At 50.5% G+C, this 12,179-nt stretch overlaps 4 protein-coding genes across 4 annotated transcripts; 2 read left to right on the top strand and 2 right to left on the bottom strand.

Annotated features, from left to right (window-relative positions):
- Nucleotides 1-43: 43 nt before the first annotated feature.
- V1512DRAFT_276391 (uncharacterized protein) lies at nucleotides 44-5,129 on the top strand. Its single transcript, XM_066917866.1, has 2 exons — nucleotides 44-2,179; nucleotides 2,231-5,129. The coding sequence occupies exons 1-2, from the start codon at nucleotides 298-300 to the stop codon at nucleotides 5,089-5,091; spliced, it is 4,743 nt and encodes a 1,580-aa protein (XP_066771106.1). The 5' UTR covers nucleotides 44-297; the 3' UTR covers nucleotides 5,092-5,129.
- Nucleotides 5,130-5,232: 103 nt separating this feature from the next.
- On the top strand, nucleotides 5,233-6,799 carry V1512DRAFT_276392 (WD40-repeat-containing domain protein). The gene is made up of 2 exons (XM_066917867.1): nucleotides 5,233-5,741; nucleotides 5,789-6,799. The coding sequence occupies exons 1-2, from the start codon at nucleotides 5,258-5,260 to the stop codon at nucleotides 6,766-6,768; spliced, it is 1,464 nt and encodes a 487-aa protein (XP_066771107.1). The 5' UTR covers nucleotides 5,233-5,257; the 3' UTR covers nucleotides 6,769-6,799.
- Nucleotides 6,800-6,865: 66 nt separating this feature from the next.
- Nucleotides 6,866-7,851, bottom strand: V1512DRAFT_208356 (uncharacterized protein; the record flags this gene model as incomplete). The annotated part of the gene is made up of 2 exons (XM_066913435.1): nucleotides 6,866-7,489; nucleotides 7,537-7,851. 2 exons carry the CDS (start codon nucleotides 7,849-7,851, stop codon nucleotides 6,866-6,868), a joined length of 939 nt encoding a protein of 312 aa, XP_066771108.1.
- Nucleotides 7,852-9,253: 1,402 nt separating this feature from the next.
- Nucleotides 9,254-11,968, bottom strand: V1512DRAFT_263496 (WD40-repeat-containing domain protein). The gene is made up of 2 exons (XM_066916507.1): nucleotides 11,333-11,968; nucleotides 9,254-11,028 (listed from the first exon to the last, which is right to left on the bottom strand). The coding sequence occupies exons 1-2, from the start codon at nucleotides 11,466-11,468 to the stop codon at nucleotides 9,416-9,418; spliced, it is 1,749 nt and encodes a 582-aa protein (XP_066771109.1). The 5' UTR covers nucleotides 11,469-11,968; the 3' UTR covers nucleotides 9,254-9,415.
- Between the last annotated feature and the right edge of the window lie 211 nt (nucleotides 11,969-12,179).

Genomic DNA, 12,179 nt, shown 5'->3' on the forward strand with positions numbered 1-12,179 from the left:
TAAGGGTAATAATTGCAATATTGGTGAACTGGTTGAGGGCATAGTTTATTCGATCCAGATGCGACGCAGCCTTCGGTACCAAACTGCCTCTTACTAGTCATTATTTGAGCGAATCTGTTAGTATTTTTTATGGTACCTGCGTTTGTTCTCATTGAGCAGTTTCAACCAGAAGGGATACCGACATCTACGCGCATCAATCGCGCACATGGTTAGTTCAACTATCCGAACGCTCGATCTAGTTTGAACGATCATTCTGTACCGCCAGTTTAGTTTATTGGTTGATTTATTTCACTGTCGATGCAACCTTGGAACACCGCCTCTGGTGGATTAGGACTCGGCTCGTTCCCTCCAGTCAACACTCAAGTGGCATCTACCTTAGCAGCTTCTTCTGCTTCTACTGTGGAGCCTGTTGTTCCTGCTGATGTTGACGCCCGTCGCGCCGAACTTCACACTCGGAGAATATCTGTTCGAACGGCCCTGCATCGAATCGAGCAGGCACTTCGGGATTTGCAAGACTATGATCCCCTTATCTTTGCTCAAGAGGTGCAGTCGTCTTCATTGACCCGCCAATTCGGGTGGCAACAGGCCCCAATACAAAAGGTAAATACACTTCATGGACCTATCTTGACAGGTTTACCAGACGGCTCAGCCTTAAAAACTTCTCAAAGACCTGTCCCGCCTCTTGGTGCTCAACCCAAAGAGCAGCAAGCACCCACTCCGGCCACTACAGAGAAACTGAGTCGCGTTAGTTCCACTGGGGCATTGGAACAGCAAGAATCTGCTGCGCCTACGCGGGTTCGCCCAGAGCAAACTCGTCAAACTCACAGTCGGCAGCGGTCTCTTGGCAAAGCAGCGCTTCTAAATTTGCAGACATCTGCAGAAGGTGTATCTACGGCCCAGGCGGTAGACGGAGTTGCTCAGAATCCACTCATCTCTACCGGCAATCAGGCAACACAGCAACTCAGCACTGGTGCTAGCGAGGCTTCGCCAATTTTGTTGAGCCCAACAACTGCACCAAACGTATTATCTTTGAATAGTACGCCTGCAGCCGGCGACGGACAGACGAAATTGAACAATTTATCAAAGTATGTACCTGCTGTGACATCCAAGCAGCTGCAGCAGAAGCTACTTCGACAAATAATACAGCAATTACAGATTAGACAAATTCATCCTGTAGTGACGAACAATGGTACTATTAACTTTAATTCCATCGTCGAAGAATACAGTCAAAAACTAGAGCTATTTTCTGTCAATGAAATGGCCCAAGTTCATAACTTAAGCAGGCAGATTGCTAGTGTATGGCTATCCGAGATAAAGCTTTTGAGGGCTCGACTTCAAAATGAGACCGGTATTGTGGAAGCTATAAACACAATGCTTTCAGCGTCGACGAGAATGAACAAGTTTATTTTAGCGTTAGAAGCAAGAATAGCGAAGCTTATAGCTTCAGGAGCGAAGACCGATGAAATCATTCCTAATAAGGCTGGCGACACGATACAAAAGACTGCTGATGTTCGAAAAGATGAGAGTCGTCGGGTCGGATCTGGGAGTACTTCAGCCTCTGTTGAAAATCTTTCGACAACTGTGGCACAACCTGTCAGTTTAGATGATACTCCTAACGAATTCGGCGAACAGCCCTCTCGCAGATCTGTCGAACAGCATATTAACAAAGGTCTTGAACAGTCTGTCATGAACGTTGTTGAACAGCCTGTCGACAAACTTGTTGGACGATCTATCAATGAGCCTGCTGAGAAGTATTCTGATAGAGCCGATCAACAACTCGCCAGTGATTTTGTCAAAGAATCTGAAAACGAGGTTCAAACAAGGAACCTCGTCCATCTCCCTTTTATGCCGTCATATAGCGATAAGCCACCACCAGCAAGTAGTATGCCTAATATAGCAGAGCATGTTTTACGTGTTCTTGGTCGGCATCGACAAATGGAGCCGCTCAATCAGCAGTTTGTGCCCTTAGCTTTAGGACCTAATCCGTTCATACTTAAGCAAATGGATCTGACTACTCTTGATGAGGCCTTAGATTGGGACGCATTTGACCCGCCTCAGCGTGTGGAGGAGCCCACCCCATCTAATAAGGTTGGCGATGACGGCATACCAGCGGCTATGAACAGAACGGCAAGCACCGAACAGATATCTACAACAAGCGTTGCGGAAGATAGCAAGTCTCGTAAGCTTTTCACTCTTTTGTGTTTGACACATTGTGCTTACAATTGAATAGAATCCAACAAACTTCCAAATTCTTCTGTGATAGAGCGATCGCCTCTCGGTCCTGCACCAATGGAAGTAGACCAAGAGGCAACTACGGTTGCTGGCATTGTGGCGTCGGCGGAAATTCCAGATGCCATGGAAGTTGACGCATTAAACGACACAGCTTCAAATGTAGCAAGTACTTTACGGCAACCTTTAGCTGACACGGCTGTGGCTGAGCCGGAGACGCTAGAAGATAGCCTGATTGTGGAACAGTTTACCGCTGTGAATAAAATGCTGACAGGACCGAGATCACAGGAAGCGTCTCCAATTTCAAAGTCGCAATCACCTCGGTCGCTGAAACGACCGGCTTCACGAACAGGCTCGGCTGCTGACCATAGACCTGCACCAAAAGCTCCACAAAGATCGAGTGCTACAACTAAGATCGGCCGTGCAGATTATTATCCCAAAACCTCAACTCTGCAGTTGCCAGGGTCTGCGAGTGCCAGTACTGCTAGAATTTCTGATACCTGGGCTGCATCACTGTCTGCGCGTTCAAAACCAGTCTCCGGATCTAACGCGTCACCACAGATTGGTGACAGGAAGATGAAGCAGCAGCCGCAAGGAACAAAGAATGATGTTTCCGCAGCGGATGGGGGTCAGCCATCTGGTGCTGATTCTGGAGTACGATTGCCGCCTCCCACCCCAAGAGAAACTTCAGGCTTGGGCGCGGCGTATGGGCCAGCAGGGTCGCTTCATAATTCTACATTTGAGTCGACTACTAATCCCGTTGGCGGAAAGCCAGCTTTTGCTGTAAGTAAGACTGATACAAGTGCTACTAGTTCAAGTAAAGCTTCTTCATCCGCTGCGAGCAGTGCTTTTTCTACTCAAAGGTCGTCAGGTGTGCAGAACTCCCCAGCACCACGACAGACCACTGGCACCAACCAGCAAAAACCGGCACCTCAGGCGAATGCTAATGCACGAAGTTCAGGATCTCCGATTTCAAGCAACAGCGTACTTCCACCGCAAGCATCTACAAGCACAGCGAGTGCAGCACCTTCACCGTCGGCTGCGAATCAGCGAGCGCCGGGGACGGTGCCAGAAGATCAACCAATGGCTCGTTCAATTACGCAAAGTAGGTCTTCCAAAGTTGGTCAATCAGCATCGCCTCAGTCGAGCCCTAAGTTGCTGAACAGCACAAGTCAGACGGAACTACAGCGCATACATTCCGGGCCGAACGAAGGTGTGTCACTGGCGGCGGGCTTGCAGTCTGCGAGTGCGAGTGGGAAGTCGGACCAGCACCTAGGAGCACACCATGGCACATCGAAAACTGTTGAGTCTGGATTGGCAATGGGTGCGAGCCTCGCTGCGCATTTGGGAATCGAATCTGGACTCTCTTCAGGAGCGAGTTTGGCCGCGCATTTACCTTCTGTATCAACCTCCGGTGGTGCTAGTTTGGCTGCTCACCTAGGTAGCGCATCACCAAAGCAGCCAACAGCGAAGCGGTCGGCACCCCTGGATAAAACCAATAGAGACCCGGCAGCGGCTATGCGTGGCTTGTCATCGCAGGTTGGCTCGTTGCCGCTGCAGAAACGGCCGTCGCAATCCAATCAGCAAACGGCGCGACAGAATGATCCGGCTGCGCTAATGCAAAATTTTAATTCTCAAGGAGACGACCAAGCTTCTAGACAACAAGCCCCTAGACAAGGCAACCAGTTGGCTAGGAAACAATTAACTGGGGAAGCATCTAACAAACGCAATTCGGACCCGGCCGCTGCAATGCGGACGGTAATGTCCAATAATGATCGAGGGTCTAGTTCCCGACCATCAGATTCGACACCGGCACACATAAATCGTGCCTCTCCTAAGAACGATCCGGCGGCTGCAATGAGATCACTCAAGCCTCATGAGTTGACACCAGGCAGCAAGGCAAACAATGTAGGTGTGGAGTATGTTCAGCGTCCGGTGTTAGCTCAGCCGGAAATGGTACGGGCCGGCGAGAAAGGAGCGCGTGGCTTGGTTGAGTTGCCGCGACCCAAGCCTGATGGTCAAGTGATGATGAGTCCTGGTGGTGAGTCCAGATCGAACAATGTTCGACCGTCGGTTGAGTTGGCGAAAGTGGCTTCACCTCCAGTGACATTAGTTCGGAGCGGGACCAGTAAGTCAATTGCAACGTTCAATGAAAAAAAAAAAACGCCAATTGGCAAGACCAAAGATGAGGCAATGAGAACGGATGAGTCTAGCAGTACGATTTCTGAGTCGATTTCGCCGTTCACGTCCGGCTCGGCGCCTATGAGCTATCTTGATCGGACTCGCCAGGCCGGGCAGGGTCGGCAAAATCGGGTGTATACGTGTAAGTGGAGGGGATGTGATCATGCGTTAGACAGTTTACAGTTATTGCAAGGTCATATTGCGCAGCAACATATTCAAAAGCAGGAAGATGTTGGCGGGTTTGTATGCCTTTGGCAAAATTGTCGGCAGGAACCATTTGAAACGCTGTCTATGCGCGACTCGCATGTGCTGATGGCGCATCTGAATCCAATTTTCAACCGGCTTGGCCCGGGGCCGTCGCAAGAAGCGGTGGAGAAAATCGTGAGAGTAGACGGCGCGAGCAAGATGCAGCGCTGGTCTGACCAGGTGCAGACGCCTCTAGCGATTCCAGCACCGGACGGATACCGTTTCCAGCAGCTGATAGTGCCGCGACCGTACCCGATTGAGGAGCAGCCAGAACCGATCCAGCGGGAGATTGAGCGGTTGAAACGGGCAGGCGGTGCTGGGTGGGAGGCGGACGACGACAGCAGCGCGAACGGGACAGACAGGTGGGATTCGCCGAGGATCGAGGAGCAGAAACGAGGCAATATGGGACCTTGGTGGAGTTTAGAAGCGGTTTAATCGTTTCGATTGCATAATGTATGATTTCGCATTTGATATCTAATTGTGAGCGTAGAAAAAAACACGAACATGACGCGTAATGTTACCCTAACCCATGATTTGATATGTCCCAACAGAGAACTAAGTAAACTCCCAGGGACACGTCGTGCAGGATTCAGCTGGCGAAATGTTCTCTTCACCGGTTTCAAATTCAAGTTTGCGGGATGCTTCGCCACAATCAAGAAGGAAGAATAACGCGTCTTTCTTGGGAGACATTACGGACCAGCAGAATGTGTTGAACGGGAGACATCGAGGTGTGCTAACACCAGACCCAAGTTCGATACGAAAGAAAGCGCGTGTGAGTGACGAGCGACCGCGGCGACAGTCTATTGTGTGTGAATCTGTTTCTAAATTTGTTGATTTCGGTGCTAGCCGTCTTAGTCGGCGGTTGTTTGTGCGGGAACTTGAAGGCCGGCGGTTTTTTTCCGTTGCGGACGCGAATCGACATGATTTCGGGTCATGGGTTTCGGGCGCGAGCGAGGATGTGAATGTGGTGAGGAGCGGGAAGGTGCCGTTTGCTGTTGCGAGTGGGAAAGTGAACGCGGTCAGTGCTGTTGCTGATGAGGGGGGGCATGTTACGTTGTTTGATGTTGATACGCGGAAGTCGCTTCGTGAGTTTGCTGTTGCTGTGTATGAGGAGCTGTACTAATTGGGATAGGAAAACCTCTATTTGAGATGGCGTGTCATAGCAACGCGGTGTTTGATGTTGCGTTTTCGGACGACGATTTATTGTTCGCGACTGCGTCGGGGGATCAGACAGGCCGGGTATTCGACGTGCAGACGCAGAAATGTGTTGCGGAGTTGCAACCGTGTGACGGCCACTCGCTCAAGCAGATTTCGTTTGCGGGTTCGAGTTCCGTGATTGCGACGACGACCCGGGGCGGGACAGTGAGTCTGTTTGACGTGCGAGCCGGGGTCCGGTCCGGCACCCGGTCCAGCGTCGAGGTGTTGCCTGTTGCGCAGATCAGCCGGGCTCACAACCCCGAAAAGGGACGACGGGCCCAGTCGAGTGTGCCTGCCAGGTCAGTGACTGCGCTCGCGGTCGATGGTAGCGTGCTGCTGACAGGTGGGGAGAACGGGTCTAGTGTGAGGAAATGGGACGTGCGAACGTTGAGTTTGGAAAAGCGGTTTGCGAGGCCAGTCGCGTGCACCGCGGACGACGGGTTGGGCGGTGTGACGGCGTTGAAGTTTGACACTGTCGGGTCGCGAGTCTGGAGTCTGACGCGGTCGGGTGTGGTTGCGGCGTACTCGCCTGTGTTTGGTGACCGTGCGGACGTGTTGCAGACCGTGTCCGCCGAGAAATTGAAGGTCGGGTCGTTTTACGTCAAGCTCGATGTCGCGTCCGAGATGGCGGTCCGGGCAGGCGGGTTATCTGGTGGCGGCGGCGCGGTCGCGTGCGGGAGTACGGACAAGTGCGTTGTCGTGTTTCCAGAGTCCGGGCGCGGGGTAGGGGGGTTTGCGAGACCGCAGTCTAGTGCGACTGCGTTCGTGGGCGGGCACAGGACCGAGGTAACGGCGGTGTCGTGGACGTGTGAAGGGCAGCTTATTAGCATTTCTGACGACGTGTTTGCGCGGCGGTGGAGGCGGCCGTCGGTGCAGTTTGCAGACGCGGTTGAAGGGACCGCGGTTGTGATATAGACTAATGCAAATCCATTCTATGCCATTTGAACCAGTATCCCACAATAACCGACAATGTAACCCGTAAAAATACACCAATATACCAAAACCAAATAAATCAAAAGAAAGACGGACCGAGTGCGCCGAACGGCGGCCCGGTCGGCCCCATGTGTGCGCCAGGGTCGGTAAGTGGCGGGAGCGGGAACGCGGGCGGAGTTGGTTTGTACTTGAACGAGTCGTACAGTGCGAACGCACGGAGCGGCGAGAAGTGGCCACGCGGGGTGGACGCTGCTGCCTTCGGATCGGCTGATGTGACTACTTCGATTGCAGGCGACGGCGGAATGCTTTTTTGGTCAGCAACAGCGATTGTGGGTTTGATTTGCTTGTACGAGTCCTTGCCGCGACCTTTGATGCCTTTGTTTGAGTTTCGATACAGTTCAGCGAAGTAGTCAAACATGTCTCTTTCATCTGCCGGGATGGTTGACTCGTCATATTCGTCGGCCGTGTATACCTGGAATTTGGCCGCGAGAACGTTAAGTGTGCTTGCGTGAAATCTGTTTTGGTGAGACTTTAAGTTGCCGAGCTGGGTGAAACTCTTGACGCAACCATCGAGCTTGCAGACGTACGGTCTGTAGTCTTCGTGGGTTAGAAGATGGGCTCTAACGTTACCACGCTGGGCAAACCGTTTGTCGCAAAACTGGCACACGTACGGTCGTTCGCCGGTATGACATCGTTTGTGTGTCTGCGTAGAGTCAGCATGTAAACATGTAGTGCAGAAATTAGGCTCACGCGTAAATTCCCTCGCTGCGAGAACCGTTTGCCGCAGTTTGGCACATCGCATACGTACGGCCGTGAACCGGTGTGACTTCGGCCATGGATGTCAAGATGCGTACGCTGGTTGAAGACTTTGCCGCATCCGACTTCGACACATGAGTATTTGCCCTGGCTCTTGGCCGCTTTTTGCTCTGGTTCTGCATCCGCTGCAGTAGTCTGCCAGCTTGACTGCTGCTGCTGTTGTTTTTGATCGGTGTCGTGCTGCAAATCTGCGTCTGCTGGTGTGGTGTCCTTGCGTGCTTTTGCACCGCGGGCTTGGATGATGTACATGAGCTGGTCAACCTGGGTTGAGCCGATAGTAGACGTCGAGCCGTCGTCGAAGTTTGTAGGCGATTGCCGCCGTTTGAGGCTTGGCTGCTGTGCAATAATTCGTGGTATTTCTGGTGACGGATTGGTCTCTGATTTTGACAGAGGTTGGAACATAAGTTTCGACGAGTCTGGGAGTAGGGAGGTTGAGTCTATGCTTGAGACTGCTAACAGCGATGTGCTTGATGCAACTGAGCTTGCAGAAGACGAGAACGAAAATGCTGGCCGTGTCATTTGTGTCGTTTGAGGTGCTGTCAAGGGGACCGATGTTGGGGCAAGCGGGTGCTGGTGGACATGCAATGTGTCAAAATATTCATGCGATTGCCCGTTCGGTTGTTTTGCAGGAATTGTCTGCACGATTGAGTAATTTGTCTGCGAAAGTGAAAGTGCGTCAAACGAGTTTGGCCTCGGCAGCGCAAACTGGAGCTGCCGTGGGGACGAGAGATGTTGTGTGATTGTGGGCTGAGGTGGGAGAAGGTAGTGGTATTCGTTCAGTTGCGGTGCAAGCGAGGGCAAGAAGGTCGAGTGCAGTGACGCTGTGCCCGATGCTGAGATTTGGTACGGATCGAAATGCTCGAACAGTGGCAGTTTTGGACCGGGGGATTCTGATGATGGGGAAGGTCTTGTTGACATGGCGGGCATTAGAGGTATCATTGGATATTGCTGCTGCTGCTGTTGCTGTTGCGATTGAAGATTAGCTGTAGGTGGACGAAGCTGGGTGCCAAACTCCGGAGAGTTCGATGTCACAGGCATTTTGAGTGGAAGCGCAGAACCAAACAAAGATGTATGTTATTTGTGTGCAAAAGACTAATGCACGTGACAAGTGCATACTATTTCCTAATGGGGGAATACTGTAGGTATATTCATTTACAATCAACTTTGTTTACTCGGGGCATTCATAATCACGGCCTTGAACACGCGTTCAAACAGGTGAAGCTGTGCAATTTCGTCGTTCGCGTAGTCAACATTCTGCCGTTCTGCTCCGTATGTCTTGACCTGCGCGTCGTTACCGACCGTAGACTTGGGTTCTTCATACTCGGTCTCGTCTTCAAGTTCCTCGAGCGCAATCGCATCGTTTACTTGTCGGGTGTTGTCGGCGTAGTCTGTGGTAGAGTATAATCTCACGAACTGCGAATGACAAGGCAGTGAGTGTCTATTGACGTGTATACCTTTAAGTGCTGAACCTTGTAGACTGCTCACAATATCTCCTGGCCGAACCAAAACCACTCTCCTCATTATCGCCTTGACTGCACCAGTTCCATTCATGCTGTTGCACTTTCCTATCACTACTTCCCTGCCCTGAATTCTTCAAGCTCGTTAGAAGTCAAATTTGACATCATGATCGTGCGGCTCAAGCACCGAAGTATAAAGTATAATTAACAGTGAATTGAAGTAATAAGACAAAAATAATACAATACAATTACAAATCTTCTTCTCAAGACCTACAAAACTCACTACTACCTCTTCCTCTCTCTCTTAACAAGACCGCCTTATTCTTTTTTTTTAACCTCCCGTCAAAAAAAATACTCTACTGCGACCCATTGACCATGTACCGCCAAATCCGGGCCCGGCAGTCACCGCTACCGGTCGCAAACAACTTCCCGCTCGGGCTGGGTGCGACCGAAATCACAGAGTTCCGGTGACCTTGTAACATTAATTGGGCCTGTGCAGTCACAGGGTCCCAGAATTGGACGCCGCGATCCTTTGAGCCTGACAGAACCCAGTGTCCGTCCGGCGTCAGAGCTACAGAGAGTACAAAATCCTTGTGACCGGTAAATGTCTTGACGCAGACACCGCCCTTGTGCGAGCCAGACAAACCTCGGGCCGACTGCAATTCCCATAACTTGATTGTCTTGTCCAACGACCCAGAGACCAAATCCTTGCCGTTTGGTGCAAACGCGACAGAGTACACTGAGTCCTTGTGTCCGTCCGGCGCCTCTAATCGCTCAACCAAAAATCCAGTCGCCGCGTCCCAAACCCGTACGCTCTTGTCCAGCGAGCCGGCAGCAACGAATCTGCCGTCTGGTGAAAACGCAACCGTGGTCACGCCGTCCTCGATAGCCAGCGTCAACACGCACTGACGGGTATCCATGTCCCAGATCCGAACACTGCGGTCACCGCTACCGGACGCAATGTGTCTCCCATTGCGAGAAAAGTCAAGCGAGTAAATATCTTGCTCGTGCCCTGAGAAAACACAGTGGATGCTCTTGCTCTTAATGTCCCACACCCTAATCAACTTGTCTTCAGCTCCAGTGACCAAGTACCGTCCGTCCGGACTGAAACACACAGATCGAATGTACAGATCGCCCTCACGCTCGACCGACTCGTCTTGTAAAAGGCATATCCGCTGTCCGGTCTGGACATCATAAATCTGCGCAGACCGATTACACCCGGTCGCGACGTACTTTCCGTCGGCCGAGAACCTGACACAGCACACGACCGAGTGATGGTCAAGCGTGTGGACAAGGTCAACGTCCAGTATACGGGGTGCACGGTCGTTGTAAATCACAAACCAGTCGTTCGCCTGTTTCTTGAACTCGTTTGGCACTCGGTCAAAGTCCAGGTCGGCAAGGTTGTTGCCGAGTGATGCCGGGCTGGCTCGTGAAATGTGCGGCGACGTGCGGGACTCGACAACTTGTCTTGCAGGTGCGATCTGGGTCGAGGCCGAAATTGGCGCGTTGTGATATCCGTTCAAATACCCTGACGAGCCGTATCCCGGTTGAGCTTGGCCTGGGCCTGCCTGAGCTTGGGCTTGCACCTGTGGAGGCAACTGCTGCTGCGGCTGCTGCGGCTGTAAGCCAGGTGGTGCCTGCGATTGTGGTTGCTGCGTGCTTTGATGAAGTGAGCTTTCCTGTGGAGGGGCGAGCGATGGTCCGCTTGGACCGGACTGACCAGACATGATGCCTTGGAATATGCTACTTGATGAATGACCAAGTGAAGGAGGTGGCGCTTGGCCGGATGTAGACTGCTGAGGAGCTTGAGATGGGGGTAGAGCGGCCGGGACATGGCCTCCTCTTGATTCAAGTTCCCGTCTGAGTCTTGCAATTTCTTCTTCATAATGCTCTTTCATTTTGCGATGATTGATTTCGAGTTCGTAGACATTTTGCCTTATTTGTTGCATTTCAGCAGCCTGTTGATTGTCTATAAGTAGTGTTAGTATAGTTCAAGATAAAAAAAAAAAAAAAAGCGGGTTAGGTTCTTGGAGGTGCGGCGTAAAGTCAGGGGACGATGATAAGTGCGAGAACCGGGATTTGAGTGGTGAAGTGTGAGAGGAGAGGAGAGGAGAAGTGTTTTGAATCTCCAAGTCCAAGAACGGTGATGTTGGCCACACCCCAACGATGAAGTTCTTGATGAACGCATGAATCAAAATAGCTTTTGCGCTGCGACCACCGACAAATTCAAAGACGAGCAAAAAAGGAATAAAACAGAAAAAAAGAATACTGACATTTATGATCGAAATCATCTTTGTGCATTCGATAGAGGGAGGCTTCATCAGTCACTGTTTCGAATTCTTGTTTTAGAGCATCCAGAAGTTCATTGATACGATGAGTTGGAGGAATAATTGCGCGTTGATAACTCATTTTTATACCGGGATGCGCCAAAGAGCCGGTTAATTGATCTAATTTGATGAGATGATGTTGATGTTGATGATTAAAATGACGTCAACTTCAATTTGTGTAGTATTGATATTGAATGTACTAAATAGGAAATATTAAAAGGTAATTTGAATTGAATTGATTTGATTGAATAGGCTGAATGGACTGAGTATGTTTAGAGTGTGTGTGTGTGTGTGTGAATGTGTGTGAATGTGTGTGAATGTTAGTACTGTGTGAGAGTGTGCGAAGAGTCCAAAACAAAAAAAAGCACGGGATGAACAATCCAAAACTCAAATTAATCTTTCGGGATAATAATCTTTAAAAGCGAATTTAAAGCGGGAGGGGGAAAGAAAAAAAAAGGAGAGGGATGAAGAAAGAAGCAGAAAGGAAGAAACCAACAAAAAAACAAAGAGAGAAGGAAGAGAAGACGAGAATTCGTGCAATGATTTTGTGTGCGACACCTGTGCGACAAACGATGGGCGACGAGAGACGAAGGGGAAAAAAAAGAAGGGGTTTTGGAATTAAATGTCGAACGGTTGATGTCGGATCGGTCCTTGCTGTCCGTATCGAAAAAGCAATTATTGTTTAGCCCAGCCACCAGTTATCGACATATGCTTATAAACATCATGTTTGCATATCTGATTTATGTTTTTATTTTCTATTTACTATTTACTATTTACTATTTACTATTTACTA

This window comes from Lipomyces arxii, assembly GCF_038497795.1.
Source record: "Lipomyces arxii strain Phaff 12-163 unplaced genomic scaffold V1512scaffold_9, whole genome shotgun sequence".
Lineage (NCBI taxonomy): Eukaryota > Fungi > Ascomycota > Lipomycetes > Lipomycetales > Lipomycetaceae > Lipomyces > Lipomyces arxii.

Excerpts from the sequence above, each read along its gene's own strand:
- V1512DRAFT_276391 (XM_066917866.1), top strand. The coding sequence starts at position 298 with ATGCAACCTTGGAACACCGCCTCTGGTGGATTAGGACTCGGCTCGTTC. Across the intron at positions 2,180-2,230 it reads TGCGGAAGATAGCAAGTCTC|AATCCAACAAACTTCCAAAT; the intron begins GTAAGCTTTTCA and ends ACAATTGAATAG.
- V1512DRAFT_276392 (XM_066917867.1), top strand. The coding sequence starts at position 5,258 with ATGTTCTCTTCACCGGTTTCAAATTCAAGTTTGCGGGATGCTTCGCCA. Across the intron at positions 5,742-5,788 it reads TGATACGCGGAAGTCGCTTC|GAAAACCTCTATTTGAGATG; the intron begins GTGAGTTTGCTG and ends TAATTGGGATAG.
- V1512DRAFT_263496 (XM_066916507.1), bottom strand. The coding sequence starts at position 11,468 with ATGAGTTATCAACGCGCAATTATTCCTCCAACTCATCGTATCAATGAA. Across the intron at positions 11,029-11,332 it reads AGATGATTTCGATCATAAAT|ACAATCAACAGGCTGCTGAA; the intron begins GTCAGTATTCTT and ends CACTACTTATAG.